General features: G+C 42.1%; 2 protein-coding genes across 5 annotated transcripts in view; one reads left to right on the forward strand and one right to left on the reverse strand.

Moving 5' to 3' along the window:
- PPAT (phosphoribosyl pyrophosphate amidotransferase) overlaps positions 1-8,734 on the reverse strand; it is a 49,210-nt gene extending 40,476 nt beyond the window's left edge. The window contains exon 1 of one of the 2 annotated variants that reach the window (XM_074822616.1): positions 8,521-8,734. In XM_074822616.1, the coding sequence (XP_074678717.1) occupies positions 8,521-8,648 (128 nt within the window). In that variant the 5' untranslated portion in view covers positions 8,649-8,734. Of the gene's footprint in view, positions 1-4,849; positions 4,983-8,520 lie in introns of those variants that run through there. The other variant, XM_074822617.1, reaches the window with a different exon arrangement.
- Positions 1-18,802, forward strand: part of PAICS (phosphoribosylaminoimidazole carboxylase and phosphoribosylaminoimidazolesuccinocarboxamide synthase) — a 41,570-nt gene extending 22,768 nt beyond the window's left edge. For all 3 annotated transcript variants that reach the window (XM_074822613.1, XM_074822614.1, XM_074822615.1), the window contains 9 exons: positions 9,220-9,268; positions 10,003-10,200; positions 12,846-13,024; positions 13,680-13,859; positions 13,950-14,063; positions 15,357-15,440; positions 15,542-15,722; positions 16,700-16,858; positions 17,562-18,802. In XM_074822613.1, coding sequence (XP_074678714.1) covers positions 9,220-9,268; positions 10,003-10,200; positions 12,846-13,024; positions 13,680-13,859; positions 13,950-14,063; positions 15,357-15,440; positions 15,542-15,722; positions 16,700-16,858; positions 17,562-17,728 — 1,311 coding nt within the window. In that variant the 3' untranslated portion in view covers positions 17,729-18,802. The remainder of the gene's footprint in view (positions 1-9,219; positions 9,269-10,002; positions 10,201-12,845; positions 13,025-13,679; positions 13,860-13,949; positions 14,064-15,356; positions 15,441-15,541; positions 15,723-16,699; positions 16,859-17,561) is intronic.
- The last annotated feature ends 5,164 nt before the right edge of the window (positions 18,803-23,966 follow it).

Below are 23,966 nucleotides of genomic sequence, written 5' to 3' on the forward strand. Positions count from 1 at the left end.
CATCTCTACCACCTTCCTAGCAAGTTAGTCCTCTGCAATTAACCAGTTGAAGCCATAAGAGAACTTCCTTTTGGTTAGGCAAGGCTGGTGCAGAAAGCACAACACTTAATTCCTTTATCAGCATTTACCCGCATGCTGGCCCCACCACTTGCCTATGCTGGGGTGGGGGGACCACTAAGGTAAGGTGCTGGGCAGCAATGAACTGGAGAATCCAATGAGCCAGAAAGAAAGTACACAAAGTTCATGGCCACCTAGAAGGCGCAGGCATGGGTTCTCATCCCTGTTCTGTACTGGGCAAGGGGTCTGCCTTGTCCAGTAACCAAATGAAGTACAGAAAACATAGAAACAGTGCAGGGAACAGTGATGTGGTAAGTGACAAATAGCATGCCATAACTAACCATTACTCTACAAAATCCTACTAGCCACTGCTTCATGTAGTGATTCTGTAAGTACTCTACAACCTGTACTGCCTGCAAGGCATGCATTTCCAGGGTTTTCCTTTCAGTGTATTCAAGCAGAACAACTCATTTCTGGATCTCAGTCATGTTTGCGCATAGACCCACACAGCCCTGCCAAAGCTAGGTCAGTCTGGGCACGCACAAGGGCACAGCTGAAGTCCAATAGTCAAGTCCTTACTGCAGCAGCAACAGCTGCCAGGTTTTTTTATACACAGAGGCCTAAATTCAATCCAAGTCCCTCTTCATAAAATCTTACACAAAAATATTACTGGATATAGTCCTTTGTTTCCCACTCTATGGTTAATTGTTTTCTTGTTAATTCTTTTATGAGAGATATTACAAAGGTAAATAATTTCCACCAAGGTAGATTTTATCTGTCACTTGACTAGCATTTTTAAAACAATTCTGAGAAGTCAGAGAAAGATCCCTAGAAAATCATTGGGTTTTGATCATATTCATTCATACAGTGACATGGACATACAGTTGTTCCAGTGTATGCTTATCTACCAGTTTTCACATTTTACATTGGTTTCTCAGTATAAACCTTCTTTGGCTTGTAATACTAGTATCATTGTTGGTTTAAAAATCTTTCTTCTTTCTTTGCAATGAGTTGGTTCAAGGATACATCCTTGAACTTGCATCGTATTACTTGCATACAGAACTACTGTCTTTGATAGGAGAACACGGGATCTGTCCCTGCCATCACAGCAGTCAGGTATCCTTTCAGAACATGCTGAGCCAGCTGAAGACCTCGCCATTCCTAGCAGTACTAAAATCACAGGTTACTCCTTTCACATGTGAACCAGAAAAATGTGTGATCCAACCCTAATTCATTCTAGTACATTTAAACAGTTTAGTTCAATTTAAATTAAGTTTTTTAAATAACTGTACTTAAGATAATATGGATCACTTACATGTTCTGCTCTACATCCTGTTCCATGACTGAAAGGCTGAAGTTGATTTGATAACACATTGCAACAAGAAGATCCCCTTTGCTCCATGCTACTCTAAGCAAGCTGATGCTTGTTGGATCCCCTATAAACCAGTTCAGATCACTGACCTGACACAAGACTAGCCCAGTTGGGAAAAAAAAAGCAGATGGTTTTCTGTGTGAGCTGAAGCAGCCCAGCAAGTTCTCAGCTGTGCTAGCCCTAACTTTGAGTAGCTCAAAGGTTGTTTTTGTTGCAGTGTGACTGCCCTCGAATAAGAAAGGCTAACCTGAGGGAGGCACTTAGCACTGCAGAGAAGACAAACTGTTCTTAAAATTCTGAGTGATGCACAAGGTTGCCAATCTTTCCAAAACTTTGCTGTCATTCAGTACAATGTCCCCTCCAAAATGTTCTCTTCTGGGAAATAAAAATACTCATTTTATTTATTAAAATAAGCAGGTATTTCAAGACATAGGTATCTGTTTTTAAACGCTGCTGTTCATGTGAGAACAGCAAAAAAGCACTGAGGCAAAGGACTGTCTAAATTCTTAGTAGTCAGAGCAGAGAATTGCAGAGCACACTTGTAGTCTCTATTTGGAAACTGTTTGTATCAACACTAGCGGGTAGACATGAAGCAAGAACTGACAGGAAAAAAGAGAACACAAGTGGCTTTCTGAGGAATTTTTTTTTCTCAGAACACTTTCCAGACAGCGGGATTTACCTGACAAACAAAGGTCCAAAGAAGATGGACTTCCCTTTGTGTGGGATTCCACTTCTATTCTGTATTGTGGCTCCAAAGCAGAGCTTGCTTTTTGTAATTCTTTAGTCAGAAAGCTATCTCCTTCTTTCCTGCTGTTCACATTTATTTTTGGTCAAAGATGGTAAGAGATGTCAATGGCATGGGGCATTTGGCATCATCTAGTATTTATGTGCTACTCCCATTTATACAGACAACAATTAATTTACTTGAATATGTAGGATGCTGAGATAGATAAAGTGGCATCAAGACAACCTTTCTTCACTGCAGTTGTAGTAACAATTCCTTATCACTTTTTGCTTAGAGACAAGATAACATGAATGTTGCACATTTAGAATTCCGGTTGTCTAGAGCTATGGTCTGTCTCCTTTTGACAGCATCTCTCAGGGTAGTGACAACGGGCAAAATAGATGTCACTGGAGTGAGGGATTTCTCAAAATACCTTCAAAAATAACATTAGTTAATCCCACTCATCCTTCTAGTGTATTTTTATATCCATCTGAGCTTGTGCTGTGGGTCTGCTCTGATCACAGCTTTACATTTATTACAGTCACACAATATTTAGTCTAGGCACACTTGTTACCGTAAAAGCTGGCTTACAGGCAAGTTAAATGGAAGTTGGGACACCATCTGACACATGCTAAATGGTTACGTGTGAGAGCACTACCATAGGACTAAAAGTGTTTTGGAGGAGAGGCCTTCTTAGACATAGTTCCACAACATGGTTCCTTTTTAGCAGAAAGGTCAGACCAAGTTGTTTCCATGTAACTGCTCCTGAGAATCTTAATATAAATTACATCATGAAAATGATCCAGCTTAAAACCAACACCAAGTAATGATGACAAGAGCAGCAACCCTATAAAAAACAGATCTTCGCTCTTCTCCTTCCTATAAATATCTGCACTATTACCAGGGGACTATTCAGATTACTGTGAGGGCAAATCTGTCTCCTCCCCAGTTTGCAAATGGCAATACTGAAATTTTTGAGGTGTGGCAGATAAATGGAGCAATCACCACTCCCACCTGTATTAAAAAGTTCCATTCTTCTCTAAAGCACACTCATTCACTGAGAAGAGTGGGTCACTTTACACATCTTTGATAGGGCTGTTACCCTGGAAAGTCCTCTGAATACCCCACTTAGATTATCTCCTGGTAGACCAAACTATATTTGGGCCAAATGCTGCAGAATGAGCTTTAGGGAGCAGAAATGCTTGCATTGTTGGTGGATCCACAAGCACTATCAGCATCACTGTCCCTTAAAAGACTCACCCTCCAGATTCTCACCCTTTGTTCCTTCTCCTGCAGCAAGGTCTCCTTTGTGTTGGCACAAAGCACTCATGTGGCCAAGTGGTTAACCAACTGACAGAACTGATCTAAATTAAAACCTAATAAAAAGCCCCTCCAAACAACCCTGCTTTTTCTTAAGTTCAAGGAAAGTGGTGTAAGAGACCGCAGAAAGAGCAGCCAGAACACTTTATTTGAACTGAACTACCCAACATGAACCTCCCGTGCTGTGTACAACCCTCCCTCCATGCATTAGGCTCAAATTTAAGATATGGGCAGACAAGCCAACAGAGCAATCCTGTGGAAATTACTGGGACAGCTGGATCATGCCTACATGGATGACTCAACTACAGTCACTGTGAAGAAAAACATCTCACTCCAACTCTATGGCTAGGTTCGTTTAATGGAAAGTCTGTTGACCACAATAAACATAATGGCTGTCTCTGAAACATCCTCTTGTATATATATATTTTGGCACCACATCCCTTCTGTTTTTTCCTCTCATTCTTACGTTATCTCATTCCAGTTGGTTAGTCCACATCCAGAAGTAAAAGCTGAGACCGAAGTGCATTTTCTGACATGTACATCTAAGAGATTTGAACTTGGTTAGAATGGAAATCTGTTACCTTTACTTTCCAAAAACGAGCGTGCAGGAACCTGAGCCCTGCAGGAAGTTATGTAAAACAACTGAGCGGATATAGCAGCTCACCACAGCAAAAAGGTCTTACTCCTCCTCCCTTCCTGCAGGAGTAAGCTTTGTGGCATGTAATTAAACTGGGCTATCAGCACCTAGCAGCACAGAATGGCCTATAAAAGTAATTCAAGGTAGAACTAAAAGATAAAGTCTGACTACATCCACATTCACTAAGTGTCTCTGAAAGTATTCAGGAATGTTCTACCACCACATACAGCATGAATATTCCAGTAAAACAGCATACAGACTCAATCACTAGCTAGACAAACATCTTACCCAGTATATTCCTAGGGAATTTACACAGAATCATGGTTAATTACAAAGTTAGGCATTTAGACAATTAAAACATTTAACACTGCAGTTCTGGCCTCTGGGGATGGGGGATCTGCTGAACCCATAATGGGTTCTTGAGATGAAGAGGTAAATATGTTACATACCAAATTATCAGGATCATTACCTGTAGCATATCCATGTTCCTCAGAAAATTCCCATCTGAGTACTATTGCCATTTTAAGCTTTTTGTTCAAAAGATTCATGGTGTAAAACAGGATACGAATAGGTTGCTAAATAGCCTTTTAAAAAATTATCTTCTAACTAAGAGAGGTTGTACATAAAATGTAGATACCTTCATTATGCTATATTGAGTATAGGTATTTGGAAGGATGGCTGATGGGAAGCAACCAGTACTTTTACCAGATTGAAAGAGAAGTAAAAATTCTTAACTTACGTTGGTGATTATTTGGGTTCTGTTGTGTAGGTCTTAATAGTGGACAGTAGCAGGGAAGGTATCAAAAAAGCATGTTGGCCAAGCCTCCACTCTCCATTCACTGTGATTCTTGTAACAAATTCCATACATAGACCCTGCTGAGCTGGGACAAGGAGTATTCCCTGACTTAATAGGACTTCCACCTGCACAGAAGAGGCCTTTTAAAGACCTTTTCTAAAAACCTGTACAAAGCTGGATACACTCAGGTTTCAGTACACAGTATTACTGCCAAAAATATTTTCCAGGGAATTTTGCAAAAAGTTAACAGAAATCACACTTGTTGCAAGACTAACTTTGCAAATTTGTCCTGGTCAAGGACTCAAATGACGTTTAATAGATCTGTAACTCAAAAGTACTCCTCCTCCATCACCGCCCCCAAGAAAGTCCTCTCCTTATCCATATCCTCTAACTTTATTTTGGCATGCTGTCAGTGGACTTTGCAGTGACTTTGTTCCCTGGCTTACAAATTGTAAAGATGATTTAGAACATCCACTTTCAAGCCTTGTTAATGTCAACACCAGTGTAACAGCATTAGCTTCAGCAGCTTTAAAGTTTCAAACATTATGAGAATTCACTGCTAACATAGCTGTAAAATGTGTTAAAACCAGATGAAGATCACTTTAAAATGGTCTCAAGTTAAATTGGTACAATGTTCTTAGTGTGTGGAAGGCCTTGATTAGCCTGTGAGTAGGACTGTGACTGGTTTTCATTTTAATTCACAGTTCACCATTATGAAGTAAAAGACAATAAAAAGCCATGTTCTAACTTTTGCTACAAAGGAGTGTGAATTTAAGCCTCAACAATCTAGCAGCTGCTTTTTAATTAAAAAAAAAAAAAAAACCCAACCACTTTTAAAGTTGCTTATGTCAAGATACTGGAATTCCAAGTCTATCTTCTATCTTTCATGATGTGCCTCCTTGTGGGCCTGCTCCAGAACCTTGCTTAGAAACACACACTGATTTTTCATGCAGAATAGTTTCAGTGAAACAATGAGCACCACTCATACTCATGCTTAAATATTCTGGCGGCTTGATCCAGCATATGGAGTTTCAAGTTTTCAGTTACAAACATCCTCACTGAAGTAAATCTCTCCAGTGCTGTAATACCTTTTTAACACTGTAATACAAACTATCAAGTCATTTTAAGCTGTTTATCAGAAACAGCAAAGTCATCCGCATTGCTGCAACCAGCTACATCAGAACATAAAGCACAAAAAATTTATGCTGCATGTTTTTATGGCATGAACAAATACTCTGGATCTTTATGTATGCAGATAAGATTTCAAATGTTAGAAATTTTAACATGTTCCCAACAGCTGCTTCGCCTTTGTGGATCAGTCATCTCAAAAAATAAGTTTGATACAATGCCATAATTGAATATTCTGATTTCTAAAATCTAAGATGAAATAAGGGCCAAATTCTGTAATCTGATTTATTGCACAGGACTAATCTGCCTATAAAAGACCATGCCTATGAGTTATCTCAGGCCAGTAGTCATTACCTAAACATCCTTATAATTTGAAGGTGAGGTCTAAAGACTGTATTTTCTGGTGGCAAATCAAATTTCTGTTAGTCACTTAGGCCTGACTGGGACTACCCTTTAATACTTACCATACCTCTCTTTCATACTTACTTTTTTTAGAGACACTTCTTAGTTTTTAAGTTTAAAAGAATGGGCTTAATGAAATTTACTGATAGAGTTAATGCTAAATCTAAGATTAGCATTAACTGATCTTCAAGAGACATTCCAAAAAGAAGGAAGAAAAACAGCTGTTACCCTGTTACTTCCTGATAGGGACGCCACCTCTTCTACACCTCACAGTAGGAAAAATGAAAAGAGAAACATTAGAGAAGGAAATGGGAACATTAACATCTCAGCTATTTGACAGAATTTTACTGAGCACTTGCATACCTAATTGAACAGACTGTTTCACTTTACACATGCAATAATGTTTATGTCTCTAAGAAAGCACCCCTTAAAATTTTTTACAATGATTGAGTTAGAAGTTCAGAATCAGAGGTAGTGCATGTGTGCCTTTAGGTGTGTATCTTCCTGTAGAACTTGTGAATTGCTTACGGTTTCAATCACAACATTAGTATTACTGTCTACAGTTGTGTCCTCCACAGGGGATATTTGATATTGAAGAGCTCACAGAAATCAAATATACTTGTCAAGTGCCCATCAGAAAAAAAAAAAAAAAAGAAGAAAAAAATGTGTATTGAAAAATCATTAAATAAGGTTGCAATGAAAATTGAGATAGTAAGATGCAAAGCAATGAAAATACATCAATCATTTTATTTCCAACTAAGAAACTCCATGTCCACCAGTGTAAATGTGTAAGCACAAATGAGGTAAGATTTTTTCCCAGCCTCTTCACAGAAAAATGGCGCAACCTAAAATGAGACTATTGATTACATGGCTTTGTTCCTTGGATTCTGCAGCTCTATCACACCCAATAAAAATATTTTTGATGGACACTGGCAAATATATATATTTATAAATGAAATGCCTGCAACCCAAATAAAATTATCAGTATATGAGAGTCAGGTAGGGATGCCAGTAAAAGTATATGAAACTCAGCTGTAATAAACAGAAAATCTCAATGTAAACATTTTTCTGTTGTCGGTCCAAACCAATTTCAGAGCAACTTTTGTGTGTCTCTGACCAAAGAACATACCGTTTTATCTATTCAGTGCACGTGCACTTAGAGAAGCCCACCTCCCCAGCCTGTCGGGAATGTGATTTAGCCCACGTTTTGCAAGTGGGAAGTTAAGCACAGCGTTAGGTGTTTGTACCACGGAAGCCAAGCATGTGCGCGTTTGGCTGTGCATGTCTTCCCCCGAGGAGGATGTTCCGGCACCACGGAAAATAGGGTTAGTGCATGTGAGTGCGTAACGGTATGACTTTGAATACCAAAGGGAAGCAGAACCCAAACCGCGTTTTGCAGCTCTGCATCCCCATGGATCACAGTGAAGCTAGTCGGGTTTACATCGCCATAGACACGTCCGGTAGAAAAGAAGTTTTATTATGTCCTGGTGATGACTCTAAACAACTGCGGCTCGCAGCAGCCTAAAAACTCTTAAGAGCCACCCCACGTCGATGGTCTCGGTCGGTGTGAACTGCACTTTAACGTAAGCGCCTCGAGTAACGCCGGGCACGGCAGACGGGCCCGGCCGCGCCGCCGGCAGGGGCTCAGCGCCCGTGCGGCCCCGCGGCAGGGACGGGGCGGCGGGCGCGGCCGCCGGTGAGCGGGGCGCATCTCCGCCGCCCGGCGGCCCGGGCCGGCAGCAGGGGCGGATGCGACTTGAAGGAGGAGCAGCCGAGGTCCCGAGCACGTCCGGGAGCTGCTCCTTCCTTCGGCGGGGCCGCCGGGATGCTGCCGGGGCGCTCCCGCCGGTGAGGAGCGGGAGGAAGGGGACGGGACGCTCCGGAGCGGGCAGGAGGCCCGCGGCCGCCCCCCTCCCGGCCCGCTCCTCCGCGGCGAGCCGGGGCCCTCCCGGCTGCACGTGTCAGCGCGGGCACCCGACCACCCCCCTCGGGGCAGCCGCCGCGGCCCGGCCCGCCACGGAGACTCCGGTCTGGGACGGTGGTCCCGTCCGGCGGGCTGCCGACCCCCTTCGCCCCCCCCTTACCTGTGCTGCAGCCCCACCAGCCCCAGCGTGATCACATGGGGCACGTCCAGCTCCGTGGGCCACACGCCGGAGGCGATGCAGCCGAACACGCCGCATTCCTCCCGGATGCCCAGCTCCTCCAGCTCCATGGCGCGGGCGGCACGTGGCGGCGGGCGGCCGCGGCCCCGGCCCCGGTCCCGGTCCCGGCCCCGCTGTGGCGGCTCCCGCGCGCTCCTGCCGGCGCCGCGCGCAGCCAACAGCGCCGCGCCGCGCGGGGCCGCCGGTAGCCTGCCGGCGCGGCCTCCCTCATTTACATACGGGGGGGCAGCCCCGGAGCCCCCGCCGCCGCCTCGCCCGTCCCCTCCCCGCCCCCTCCAGCCGGGCCCGCGACCCCGGACCCGCTGCCCCCGCGGGGCGCAACATGCCGGGGGGGGGCGGGGAGGGTGTTTGCGGGGAGTCGGGGGCCGGGCTCGGCGCGGCGCCGGCATTGGCCGGGCAGTGGGGCCGGGGCCGTGTTTGCCCGGGGGCGGGGGGCGGCCGGGGTTCGCCCGGGGGCTTGGCGGGGCGGAGAGGGGCGCGGGCCGTCCCCGCCGCGTTGGGCGGCGATTGGCGGGCGGCGCCGCTGCCCGCCGCCCCGCCTGCCCGCCCCTTCCGCCGGCCCCTTCTTACCCCGGCGGCGGGGCCCGGCGGCGTGTGCTCAGCCTTTCTTCTGTGCCCTAGGTGCCCGCTCCCGCGCCCGCCGCCATAGCCATGGCCCCCGCCGCATCAGGTAACTGCCTGCCCCCGCCAGGGCCAGCCGCGGGGGGGCGGCCATGGGGAGCCGTCACGGGGTGGGGAGGGTCGGCGGGTGCCCGTTCAGCCGGGCTCGGGGTGTAGGGGCTCGGGAGTGAACTTTTCCCCGCGAAGTTCTGGGGGTTTTGGGTGGTGGGATTTTTTGTTCCTTCTTTTTTTTTTTTGGGGGGGGGGCGCGCCCCAGCCCGAGGGGGTTTACGTCTGCCCCCGTCCCGCCGCAGAGGCGGCGAGGGGCGGGTGAACGCTTCGAGCCGAAGCTTTGAGCCTCGTTCGCTGCTGCGGGCAGAGGATGCTCCGGGCGGCTGCCGCTGCCTCCCCGCGCCCTTTGGGCTGTCTCGGCTTCGGGTTTACCCCGAAACTAAAAAAAAACGTGAAAGCGTCGCGGCTTCTGCCGGCACTGCCTCCGAGGGTACCTCCCGCGTGCTGGTGCGGGGGGAAAGGGGGTGGGCGCGTCCCTCGGGGCGCCGGGCAGAAGCTGGGAGCGATAGCGGTCGCCTTCGCTGCCGGGAGGGGAGCCTGGCCGGGCTGCCCGGTAAGCGGGGGCTCGGCGTGTGCTCCTCGTGGTGGCCGGCTGCGGCTGGGATCCGGCCGGGTGTTACTTTGCACGCAGCTGATCAAGCATGCGAACTTGGTGGGCTTACGTGCAGAAGTAAAAAAAAAAAAAAAAAAAAAAATCAGTCTAAAGCTGTTTTGGGTTTTTTATTTCTCTAGACCTAAAACTTGGTAAAAAAGTTAATGAAGGTAAAACGAAAGAAGTGTACGAGCTGCCAGATATCCCGGGATGTGTTCTCATGCAGTCAAAAGACCAAATAACAGCGGGAAATGCGGCCAGGAAGGACCGAATGGAAGGGAAGGCTGCCATTTCCAACACAACAACTAGCTGCGTGTTTCAGTTGCTTCAAGAAGCTGGTACGTATTTCTAAGGTAGAATACGTGCCTGTGTATTACGGATACTGCCACAAAACAGTATCGTTTCTGTATGTTGGCTTATTCCGCCTTGAGGCTGTGATGGGTTTTTTGAGTGTCTTTTCTATTATTTTTTAGTTACGCTTTTCCCTCTGGTACTACAGAGCTGGGTGGGCCGCCTGTTCCTTTGGAACATCAGACTACCTGAAGTAATCTAATCGCAGATAACGCTGCAATAGTTTCTCCTGCTTCTTTGGACACGCCTCTAATCCTCCCCTCTACTTTTTTCAGTTCCTCCCTACTCCCGCGCCCCCTTGCCTGTAATACCAGACTGGATGCATCTCGCCTTTCTGACTGCATCTGCCTGCACAGAAGTCACTGCTCACTAGCGGCACTACCAGACTATGTCTGAGCTGTGTGAAAGTTGTGTATGAATGTTAAAAGATAAAATTAGAGTGTCTTTTAAAATTGTTTTTCTTTTCCCCTCTGTGTGTGCTATGTCAGCATAAAGTTTTTGTATGCTTTGTACTTAAACACTTTATTAGGACTATATTGCAAATGCATATATCGGTCTGTATTGAATGTATCAGAAACTTAATCTTTACTTTAAAATACTCTATTTCTGATGCTAGAAGCGAGCTTTTGTGGAGTACATACCTAACTTGCATCACTTGAGTAAGTTTTGCTCCACCCTTCTAAAAATCGAGACAGTATCTTTGCTTTGACAAAGCATTTTGAAGTGTCTTTGAGAAATTTGCAAGTTGCAAAGAGGGATTTCCACTGGTGGGTTTCTAACTTGAGTCTGCAAACTATAATACAGGCACCAGTAAACTTGGTTAAGACTTCTTGTAGCTGCGTGCTCAGCGCACTTTGAAGTGTTCGCACAGGTTGCTTCAAGTACCAGCTGAGTTACCCTAAAAGTTGTATTATCTGTTACAAGATGGAGTAATAGTTCCCAGTCAAATGGTAAAGTCCCAGCATGTTTCATGTGTGGGGAAGAGAAATATGGTTTCTGTAGAGTTGTATCTACCTATATTTCTGTGCAAGTAGTTCTTAAAATATGGGCTGAGACAAAGAAATACCAAGTCATTCAGTATAATCCTCATTCACTGGATTTCTTGGGAAGCCTGTTGTGCATACACTCCAAAGAAGCTTCCAAGGTCTTTCGATTATATTTGTGGTTTATTAAAACTACCATTTTTCATTTACGAACAATTAATGAGATATATAAATAATCTTGCCTAATTTCTAAATGGCAGTAGTTAACAATCAAAATATTTAACATCCTACAGATAGGAACTTTAAATGTGAAGAAGCCATGCTGTGGACCTCTCAAAGATCCTTAAATGGCTTGTACTCAGTAACTTCAGGTGCAGTGACAAAATATGCAGAGTAAACTGCAGCTGCATTTTAAAGCAACAAAAGAACTTTCAGGGTTCTTCTCCAGTTTTCTTATTTGACTGGCATAAATTGCAGATAATGTGAATGCCTTATCGTAGAAGTAGTTTGTTTTGCGCAACTCTTCTTAACCTGGTCTTTCAAAGGTGATGATTTACAAAGTTCTGTTAAAGTTTCTCTCTTATAATAGAACTAATGTCAGCCCTTCAAAAACACGCATCTGCGCTGATAAAACGTGTAGTGGTAAACCACATGGGGGCTTTAATGCCTGGATTTAGAAGTGACTTAATGTGCAGTTGATTATTTAAATCATTATGCCCTTGAGGGTAATGCAACAAAATCTTAAGGGTCAATGTTAATACTATATTTTAAGACTTTAACTCTTCCTTTATGGCTCTGGAAGTGGAATGGAATAGAGCTACTTCTTGGTTTGACTGGATGCATGTCCTTTGTCTTCTGTTTCTGGCAGATGCCAGTTGGGCTTGGCAGTTGCTTGCCTTGGGGGGAGAAAGGTGGGACTTTTCTCAAGAGTGAAATTGAAAAAAGAGCCATTTTGCACTTACAGGGCTTAACTGCACATGTTGGCTGTCTCTGTCTAATATAGGGCTATCTTAGAACTATGTAAGAAGGCTGACGTGCTGCAGCAGGTTTGTGTGTGTATATGCGCTTCCGAGTCTTAATGTCTCTTGCCTAACAAAATACTAAGATCTAGTGCCCTAAGTAAATGTTAGTTTGTAATGAAAGTGAGGACTAAGTCATTATCTTCCCCTCCCCATCCTTCTTTATTAAACAGTAGTAAGGACTGCTGTGCTCCCTAACTCTTTTGAAAGCCTCCAATTACTGTTCTATGTATAATGGATCTTCCACCAGAGAGCATTGTTGGGTACTTGGTTGCTGCTAACTTTTGTTAGGGATTTTTTTTGTGAGGGATTGATATTTAATTTTTTTTAAAAAAAACTCTGTGAAAAAAATTATTTGGAAGAATAGGATTTCTGACCAGAGCATAAGGATTTGAGCTACAAGCGAGTGTTGTATGATAAAATTGGCAAAACTAATGACTTGTAGAAGATAACTGCATTGATTGCCTTCTGCAAGGCCAGAGCGGGCTTAAAATACCCTGAAGAGATTCAGTGTGTCCCTTAAGTCCAGAGAAGAACAAGATTCAGTTGTACTTAAAAGATATTTGTGACTCTTGTTTTAACTGTGGAATGTGCCTAGTAGTTGAACTGAGCTGCCATCTTTATATGTAGGAATCAAAACGGCTTTTGTCAGGAAACAGAGTGACACAGCGTTCATAGCAGCTCACTGTGAAATGATCCCAATTGAATGGGTGTGCAGAAGAATTGCTACTGGCTCCTTCCTCAAAAGAAACCCTGGTGTCAAGGAAGGATATAAGTTTTACCCACCCAAAATTGAGATGTTTTACAAGGTAAGTTTCCTTTCCTGTGATGTTAATCAAACTTAAACAGAGCTATAAGTCTGTATTACTTCTTTAAAATGCTGACAAATAAAGCAAGTAGCGTTAGTGGCTGACCAATCCTCTTAGTATTGGTAGTTTTGCCATCCTGCTATTTTCTTGCATTCTTGTCCAACAGCTGTTTTGTCTAAAGTGCATGCAATGTAATACTGGCTTACAAGGCCACCAAAAAATAACAAGTCAAACTGGATGTAAAATAAAAAAATGTTTTATTTATAAGGTATAGACTGATGTATTGATATATCTGAAGAAATTAAACAGTTCTTGGAACGTGAGACTAAGTACCTAGGTAGGCACTTAGGATTCTGAACTTCTTTGGGAATGCGTGCTGAAAGAAGTGTGTTGTGAACCTAAAGTGTTGTTTGTAGTGTACCCTGTCACTCTTGGGGCACTGTCCAAACTTGAAGTGTTTTTAGAGATGTTCAGGTGTCACAACAAATCCAATTTTGCTGTCACTTTTTCTAGTGCTAATCATAAAATACTAGTTTGACACCTGTATTTGTTTTTTGAAAAACAAACAAACCCAAGTATTATCTTCTAATGGTTATTTTCCCTCATACAGCAGGCTTAAATTACATGATGTATATGTTTTGATTTTTCTTAACAGGATGATGCTAACAATGATCCACAGTGGTCTGAGGAGCAGCTAATTGAAGCAAAATTCTGTTTTGCTGGACTTACTATTGGCCAGACTGAAGTGGATATTATGGCTCGTTCTACTCAAGCTATTTTTGAGATACTGGAAAAATCATGGCAGCCCCAAAACTGCACTCTGGTAGACCTGAAGGTATAAGAATCTGATTTCTCACGATCCTTGTTCTGACAGGAAGTATATCACTGCATAGTTCCTAAAACAGGATTCTTACTGTCTTTTTAGATTGAATTTGGTGTTAATATTCTGACAAAAGAAATCGTTCTTGCTGATGTTATTGATAATGATTCATGGAGACTGTGGCCATCAGGAGACAGAAGCCAGCAGAAGGACAAACAGGTAGTGTTTTAATCTTTACCTTCTAAGTCAGTTGGGAAGGAGAATGAAAAAAGTAAACCCTCCAGTTAAACATCTAGTTTCAGAGTGGGTTTTTCTACATAGTCTTATCTTGGTATAGAGTAGCTCATAGGGTACCTAACGTCCAATCCTGTTCTCATTAAATAGTTGACTATCTGGTTTATGGTAGGAAAAAAATCCTCTACCAGTATATCTTCAATAGGAATGCCCAACAGTGCTATTGACTGGAGCTCTTTTAATGAAACGTGGAGCTTCGGAGGTAATAAGAATTTCTGACTTGTTGTGCAGATAAGATAGTTGAACAACAAATGGGTAGGAAGAATAGAAGCTTTGGTTCCCAGGCCTGCCTCCAAGTTTGTTTATTCAGTGTGGTATCCTCTACTAGTAGGGATCTTGGTGATACATACGAGGGATCTGCAGGGAGGATGCTTTTCTTCATTATTTATTTTGGTTAAGCTTTAATTCAATATTCAGTTGTCTCTTAAGTGTTATTAACAGAGTGTGTCCACATGGCTGCAAACAGAAGTTTGAAATAAAACTTGTCCCATATTTAAACTTGTAGCAATTACACTTGTCAAATATTTCTGAATTACCAGATAAGTAGTTATGAAAGAACTGGTTTGGGAGTGCTGCTGCCATGGAGCTTCTGTGACAGTTGTTGAGACTGGTAACAGATCCTGTGAGAGAAAGTGGCTGGAAGCCACAGGGGAACATTCAAAGTGTGTGTGGAGGAGGAGGGGTATTACTTTTAAATTAGGAAGCAGAACTGCTCTATTGTTTACTTTACCTGAATTATGTAGTAGCATGCTTGAGTGAATTGTTCTGACAGTGCTTTTGCTCATCTCCCTAAAATAAGGTAGATGATAACATCATGCAGAACCTATAGGTGGCGACTGCAGTGCTACTGCAGGCAATCATGTCATTACAAATCAGTTTTTAAAGTTGTATGTCTCTCCTTAAATTGACCCTTTGAAAAGCTTCCAAAACCTTGATACCCTTGTGGTTAAAAGCCTTTCATGTTGCAAATGGCCATGAATTGTAATGTAGAAGGTTGTTTACAGCTACTGAGATGATTCTTGATTAAATAGCTCTTCCTTGCTTCCATATCCACTCTCTCCCATATTGGTACCAATCTCTGTTCTCCTTCCTGTGGAATTGCTACAGACTGCATAAATATCTCAGCTTGGGCTATGCTTATCAATTATAGTAGCAAAAGGAGTGTTTTGTGTACCTGAAACACACATTAACTTCAGTATTTTTTTTTCCTCTTTTCAGTCCTACCGCGACCTGAAAGAAGTGACTCCTGAAGCACTGCAAATGGTTAAGAGAAACTTCGAATGGGTTGCAGAAAGAGTGGAGGTATCTGTTTATGAACAACATATCTAGACTTCAATAACTGCATGTCTTCAATCCAGTTGACTGCTTTCCTTTCCCTTGACCCCCTTTACTCTTTTACCTAGTTGCTTCTGAAAACAAAGAGCCAAGGCAGAGTGGTGGTGTTGATGGGATCTCCTTCTGACCTCAGTCACTGTGAAAAAATAAAAAAGGCATGTGCAACCTTTGGAATTCCGTGTGAGTTAAGAGTGACCTCTGCTCACAAAGGACCAGATGAAACCCTGAGGATCAAATCAGAATATGAAGGTAGATGCCAAAGAACTACTGATCTGGATTGAAACAGTATCATGTTCAAGAATGACTTGGCAACTTAAGGATTTGTGTGGGGGTTTTTGTTAAACAGAACAGTAAGCTGTTACAATGCTTTTCTACACTTGCTAATTACATAATGGCAGGTTATAGACTTCACTAAGCAATTACAGAGTACTGTCTTGTCCTACTGCCCAGCCACAACTTGCATTACTCAGTCTAATCTCTGCTTTTATCCCAGAACCAGAACTACTTTGCCCAAGTGTTGATCATGTTAATACACTTAGTGTAGCATCTTGCTGGTGATACTGGCCCTTCTGAAATGAGGAGTGATAGTTTCTCTAGCTGACTCTGAATATTCTTATGTGTTATTTGCAGAGCAGGTGTTGCTCCCATCATGTCTTCCTGCCTCTTTCATGAAAATATTCTTGCTTGTTATTTTTAGATGCCATGAGAAAAAGATACTTGATTTAAATTCGTATCTTTACCAAGAAAACTTGACATGTCTTCAAAAATGTTTATAGCCTAGCAGAGGAGAGATAAGAACTATTTATTTTTGTGGGAGTATACTTTCTATTTTGTGAAACTGCAGATGTGGTAACCATAGTTGAGAAACACTTAATTTTGAGGTGAGCTGTGTAAGATTTAAGGAGGAGAACACATAACTGTTAAACCTCTGGTATCTTTATGTTCTCCTCAGAGCTAAGCACCATCTATTCCTCTGATACTGAGATCTCCCCTCAGAGGCAGAGTAAGACATGCTAACTTCAGTTGTGGAAAACAGTAGCTGGGATTTAAGGCTGTAAGATTTAGAAGATATTTCTGTAAAAAGGGAAGTTAGACATGAAATTCTAGTGCTGTGTAATGGAATTGACAAAACAACTGCAAACAGATTTGTAGACTCTTAAAGTTCCCACAAAAACAAGTGGTAGAGAACAAGATGGATTGCTTCATTCTGAATGTCTTCCCTCCAGGAGATGGAATCCCAACAGTGTTTGTTGCGGTAGCTGGCAGAAGCAATGGTTTGGGGCCAGTAATGTCTGGTAACACTGCTTACCCAGTTGTCAACTGTCCTCCACTCTCAGCTGACTGGGGTACTCAAGATGTGTGGTCTTCTCTCAGACTACCCAGCGGTAAGATGATCTTCAACTTACGCTCTTGTTCTGACCTAGCTCTATTTTGGTTGCTGCTCTAGTGTACATGCATATACAAACACATACATGGCAAAACACTGGAAAACTAGCTGGATTGCTACTGAACAAAGTCTTCAGAAATGTCTTGCATAGAGTCTTTGACTTTTTGATGGCAAAAAGCCCAATAGACAGAGCAAATATTACATGGGAATAATCTTTAGAAAAATATAAACCTTGCTGATCCTTGCTAAACATTCGAGTTTAAAATTGGAATTAGGATTAATGGGGATTTAAGTAACTGAATTTTGTTCAGTTAGAGCTGCAGTTTCCTTATGATCAAAGATGAAAAAATATCTTTCTCCACAATCAGTGTAGGCAAAACCTTAACTATTATTTCAGTGCAACCTGTATGATTTTTTTTTTAAACTGTTTTAGTGACTTGAATGGATGCTTGGCAACTAGGAGGCCCAGAAGCCTGTTACCTCTGTATAAGGAGAGTGATTTGGTATGCTGGCTTTTGGTTTAAAATGCCATGAAGCAGTCATGGCAAAAGTAGTGGAACACATGATACTTCAGTAACTTTAAAACTAGAGCACATGGTTCCAGGAGGCTGAAACAAACTTTGTCTTAAATTGTTCTTCGGACGCAGTGTTTTGTTTGACTCTAAAAATATGCTTTAGTTAAGTGGCACTCTTCTCTTCAGGTCTTGGCTGTCCTACTACTCTGTCCCCTGAAGGAGCTGCCCAGTTTGCTGCCCAGATATTTGGATTAAACAACCATTTGGTGTGGGCCAAACTGCGATCAAACATGTTAAACACCTGGATCTCCTTGAAGCAGGCTGACAAAAAACTTCGAGAGTGCACTTTGTAAGTCATAGTAACATGTAACTTTTTGTTACGCAAAGATAATGGCGTGCATATTCATTCATATTAGGATTTACTTTTGGATGAGCTCAGAAGTCCTGCATCCTTTCTTACAGAAGAAAGCATTGTTAGAGCAGCAGATGAAGTCTGTTGTGTCCTCATCCTTCCCTTGTGTATTTTTTTAATATAACAACTTAGTAAAAGATGGGGAAGTAGTATTTTAGGTATCTCTTTCTGTTGCTCCAAAATGGTGCTGTTCTGCTTTTTAGTGTATACTGTTAACTACAGACTATGTCAAGAGAATGATTTGGTGCGATCTAAATAGAATCCAACTAGTCTCCCGTATTTCTGTAACAGTAATATTCTTTCATAGTACTAATGTATGTCTTGAACCTTATTAACTCAACTGGACTGCTAAGTAAAGCCAGTGCTGATGCTGTTCTGCTTGCAATGATGGTATGCTTTCTTTAGCAATAAAATGGCAACATATGCTGTATTAATAAGAAAAGGGGCTAGAAAAATGTTTTAAGAGCCTGAAATAAATACTTGCCTTATTTAAAAAATGTATATACATACATGTATTCTTTTTTTCCAATATGTGTGTGTGTATACATACCCCATTGATACCTTCTGGAATTATGTGATAAAGTTGACGCCAATTCTCTTGTTCATAACAAGCTATAAATACAAATGGTTTGAGTGAACTGTAACTGGGCTGCTTGTTGCCTGTTCGCTCTAACTCTTGCCTAGTCCAGTCTTTGCTCTCTTAAATACTAGGCAGATCTCTACCTTCAATAATTCTAAAGGGCCTGTGTGATGATGTCAAATTGTCTTCATACACTTCAATAATTCTAGCTATTACATATCTATATTTCCTCACCCTGTTTCTATGGAAATCTTACTGAACTGAAGAGTGGAATAAATGGTAAGGCAAAAAACTACTGGGGGAAAATCTAAGCATGATTGTTTTGTCTTTGCACACACCAGTCTTCTGAGTAGGTACAATTCTAAAAAATATGCAATTATTAAATGTATGTAACACTTATGGTTTTACAATTCTAAATAAACCATTGAATTCAAAGCTGCTTCATGGAGATTTATTGAGTAAGTACACCCAAACTAGCCATCAGCTGGGGTATGTAACTTCAGGACCTTAAGTTAGGTAACAATTTTGTAAATAGCTTATGCATTAAAACCTGCATGGAATGCTATTAGGTGACAGTCTTCTAAAAGATACTGTACTAAAGTGTCTTGCTGTTACGGCAAGCTGTGTTGTGTTGTTCCTAATGTATTGCTTTGTTCTTCCCCTCCCTCCCCAACACTACACTGGGTGTTAGCTCTGAGTAATCAACCTGACAAGCTTATTAGTCACCTGCCTACCCTAGCACCATGGTGTGACAACCCCAGACAGCCATTTGTGTCTCTTTCCATCTGCAGCACTGTGTTGTAGTGCTGTCTCTACAGTCTTCCCCCATGCAATAAAAACTGGTGACAATGGTTTGAGGTTAGACCTAGAATATTCTGTACTGTCTGTAGTTCTTCTCTCAAATTACTTGCAGCCTGATTATACTAACTTCATTTGTAAAATTGTGCCAATTTACATCAGGCATAAGTATGCTGAGTGCTTTGGTTGCCATAGGGATGGTCATTCTTCAGCTTTTGGATGGGATGGGTTGTTTGGGGTGGTTTTTTGTGCAGCCTGTACTGAACTCTCAGAAGCAAACCCTTGCTTGAGCAGTTGCCTTGCAAAGAAGTATGAAGACATAGCAGCTAGCATTAACAGTGTGTTGCTGTGATTAGCAGACAAAACCTGCAAAGTCTATCATGTCTGCAAGTACTTTATAAAGAGTTGTCCTAAAGGCTGAAATGCTGCATAGCAGTTTAGCTAGAAGTTCTTCACAGAGCTTTTGTTATTAAATGAAAACACTTCCCCTTGGCAGCATTCCAAGTATTACATTGATGCAGTAACCTGAGAATTTCTTCAGCTAGAAATTGCTCTTGTAGCATTTGCTTTCTTTTGTCCAATTTTAAACTACTTTCCCAAAAAATTCTTAAAGTGCTTTTTATCTTCACAAAAACTTATATAGAGGGGTTACTGAAATTTATTTGCATTTTTAAATTGAATTAGATTTTCATTACAGATATTCCAATTTTTAAGCACCTGCTGTGGAACCTAGGACCTTGGATTATATCATGTCCTAATTAGCAGAGTTACCTGTGTAACAGTATATGTTCTTTAAAGACATCAACAAGGAGCTATTTAGACTTAGCAGAGGGAGGTGCGGAGAGCAGGACCTGTTTTACATCCTACACTGCTTCAGGTACAGGTGAACGGCACCTGGTGTTCAGCCTTTACGACATCATTTCATTTAAAAAAAAAAAAGCCAACCACAAACCCCAAACACCTATTCTGTAAAAACAAGGGGAAGACCAGTCATGGCTCCTACTGATTTGTCCTCCATCCACAGTTCCAAGGTTAAAGCACCTATCCAGGACACCAAAGGTATGGTTTTGATATCCTCTGCCTCTGGAGACTTGTAAAAAGTGAATTGAAGGCCTAGGAGAGGATGTGTTCTAGACTTCTTAGAGGTGGCATTAAGGCATCCCCTGTTTGTGAAGTCTTTCTTTTTGAAAGCTATTAAAGTAAGTCATACCCAAAGAAAAATCATTCCCTCACTAAAGCAAGCATTTGAACCTCTTCTCCCAGCCTCAGTGATTTCTTTAGCAATGCAACTTAATTGTGAAATAGTGTCAGAAATCTTGAGCCATGTTTTAAAATAAAATCAGAGGTGCCTGTTGCACTATATTTGGATCACACTGCAGTAGGAATATCATACACCTTTTTAGAGCACACTTCCCTCTTCAAAACTTCCAAAAGCTTACACATGAGAATGCTCAATTTCTGGGCTCACGCAAAAATAAGGTGTAAAGTTTGTTTGAACAATTAAGACTTGTTTCAAGGTATGTACAAGAGGAGAACTTTAAAGTTTCATAATGGGTTGATTTAAAAAAAAAGCCAAACCACAAACCCTAACGTTCCTGCAGAGCTTAAGTACCTCTAGAATTGGGTTGCAGTCCCAGTTCCCAAATCCCTCTTCCATTTCAGATTTAAGTGCGTGCATTCAAAACTACTCAGAGTTGCTGTGCAATGGCTATTTGAACAAGAGGGACTTAAAGCCACTTAAGCATCTCCTGTTATGCTTTTGCAGAAGCATTTTAGATCTTGACAGGGCAGAACAGCCAAGATCTTACTCACTGAAGCTTCATCAGGATACACAAAGTCAGTGTTCTAGCCAGGATCTCAAAGCATACCTGTTCACTCAAAACATAATATGCTCTCCACAGGTTAGAAGAGTCACCCAGGTTATAAGCAATTTAATCCTCTCTACTGGGGGAAAGGGACAAAATTTAACTTTTCCCTTCTCAGAAGAGTGTTTTAACCACCACAGGCATGTGGAGATCTGTAGGAAGGGAAGAGCTTAATCTCCTCCTTTCCTTGACACTGTTTCAATTTGTTTCCTTAAATAACTGCAACAGGGGTTGGACCACAGCACCACTGCAGCTGGCTCTAGAGCTTTGGGTTTCTGCCTCAGCAATCTTGCAGCAGGCCTTAGAGAAATCCTGTTATCTTTCCTCAGTATGGAAAGGATGATGCCTATGAAATATCAGTTCAAGTGGACTGGGAGCTTTCTGAAGGGCTGACTTGCTGAAGAGTATGCCCTGAGTGTAAAGAAGGTCTTAGACTCTGAGAAGACAGAAGATTCGTTGCTCCCCATGGAAGGTAAAATTCAAAACTTCTTGAGGAAGGAATTAAGATGTATTTGCATGGAACTTGGTCAAAGAATTAACTATAACAGCTTTTCTCTCTCTCTCCTCCTGATGACAGATGTCATCACCAGTAGGAGGATATCTTGATAGAAAAAATAGTACAGCAACAAGTTGCCAAAAGCTCAACAGATGCTTGAGAATATCAAGCATCAAGTTCAAGTCTCTTCAAGGACAGAGCTTTTCACAGAAAAGAACAGGTTCTTTTTCACAGGAACTCAGAGCTTCCAAGATACCGGGATTTCATCCAGCAGGGGCAGTAGGCTTCTGATAAACAGATCAGATAAACAGGCATAGGAAAGAGGATGGGCTGTGGCAGCCCCAACAAGTAGCCCTCAGTCAGGACTAAGTTAAAGAAAGAAAACTCCAAAACAACCACCACCACCACCTTACAGCAGCATCAGGGAGAAGCTAGCCCACTTTGCCAAGCACCTTGTATAGCTCTTTACACTGATAAAATAAAAACATTCCTAGCTGACAGACCAGAAAGCTCTTGAATGCAAGGAACCAACACTCATGCAAACAGATGATATAATTAAGTAGTTTAAGATGCCAAGCTCCAGAGAATTTCTATTTGGATTGGAAAGTGACTTTATTTGTCTTAATATAGCACAGCTCCTTGTCCCCAGTTTCCCATTACATCATTTCCCTTTTCTAACATGCTTAAACATCTAGTAAATGGCCAGCTTCCTAGCTAGTACAGGTTCATGTTCACTCTGCTTTAAAGTTATTTCCAATATAGGACATTCTTCCATCTTGCTTGCCAAATAAAACAAAACCCCTCAACTGTAAGTATAAAGACTTCTTTACCACTTTCTAACATTCAAAACTTATGTCCTAGAGAGCCTGCCACACCCTCATAGGCATTCCTGACATCATTTGTACTATCACTAGTGCAATTATGGTTTTAAATCCATGGTGAAATCCTGCTATTGGCCTTTGCTTGTAAATGCAGTCACAGCCATGAGCAACCAGGAAAGTGTAACTTCACCACAATCAAGGCTCGAAAGTCAGCGGATGCTATTTTGCTTTGTTTTGATAAAGGCTTTAGAATAACTTACAGCCTAGCTTTAAACATTTCACAGCCTTTTTTCTTTTTTTAATTGTAGAAAAGCATGTAAATGAGAGGGTAATGGACAGATTTCAGTGTGATACCAAGTGGCATGGATACTATAATCCTTAAACAGCTCTCTCATGCCTACTCACTTAACTGAAACAACCAACCTTCTTCCCATTAGAAATCCAGTTGTAGAGAGCCAGGTTTCTACAGTCAAAGACAGTACTGAAAGAGCAACATCTCAGACTTGGTCAGGTGCAGGCCAGTCAGTTGTGGTTTGTCTACTGCTCCTGAAGACCTGCTCAAAGCCAAAGTTTCAACTATTCTTGCTGGGAACTGTCCCTGCACCAGCTGACAATGTTGAGTGAACAATGTCCTGCACTGTGAGTGTCCCTTGTGCTGTTCAGAAGACTCAGTTGTGCAGATCAACTCTACCCTGTCTCACTTGTAATCAATGTGAATGAGGCTATAGTAAAATTTCAGTATTTAACAGATACCTACCCCACTCCCCACACACTGGGACTGAGCTCAAAGGAATTGGTTAAATGATTATAAAATCAAAAGGATGAGCATACTGTCCTTTCAAGTCTTGTAAAGCCTCTAGCAATGTTTGAATGTGGCCTAGTCTTTCATGGGGTTCAGAGAAAACATTTCTTCCTACTAATGTTCTAGCACCACTTCCAAGCTTCATAGAACTCCCACCAACATATCTTACAGCCATCTTTGCATATTGTCCTTAAAGAAACTTCGGATCAGTTAAAGGCTCACAGAGAAACCATTTCCTAGGAAAAATGTGGTGGATGAAGTTTGTATATTCACCATTTCCAAAAGAAAAATCAAGTTAGATGGAGAAAGACAAACTCGTCATTTCACACCAAGAAAACTGAAGTTTCTAAACCTAAAAATCACTGGTTCATTCAAGGAACTTTACCCTAGGTAGAAGTCCACGTTAAAAATGATCCAGCAGATTTTGGGTTGCGTGCAGTATCTCAAGCCTTAAACTCCAGAAGAGAACAAGGCCAGAGCATCTGATTAGCAAGTCCATGAAATACCTAACTGTTCTGCAAGAACAGTTTCCCACAACTTTTAAGTTTTGTGAAATGCAAACTTGATACCTGAAACCACTTTAATTTAAATGAAGTGGATACAAAAGCAGGACACCAGCAAAAAACTTGTCTGACCAATAATCAGTCTGAGACAGGTACTATAATCAGAAGCAGATTATGTACAGACCAATTACGTCATGGCATGCCCACAACCTTGATGTAGGTTAAACAGCTGCTTCTGGATTTACTTAAGATCCCACAACAGAAGCATATGGAAAATGAAAGTGATTTTTAGTTTCTGATAAAGTTAAAAAATA

The sequence above is a fragment of the Strix aluco genome, chromosome 4 (genome assembly GCF_031877795.1).
Source record: "Strix aluco isolate bStrAlu1 chromosome 4, bStrAlu1.hap1, whole genome shotgun sequence".
NCBI classification, from domain to species: domain Eukaryota; kingdom Metazoa; phylum Chordata; class Aves; order Strigiformes; family Strigidae; genus Strix; species Strix aluco.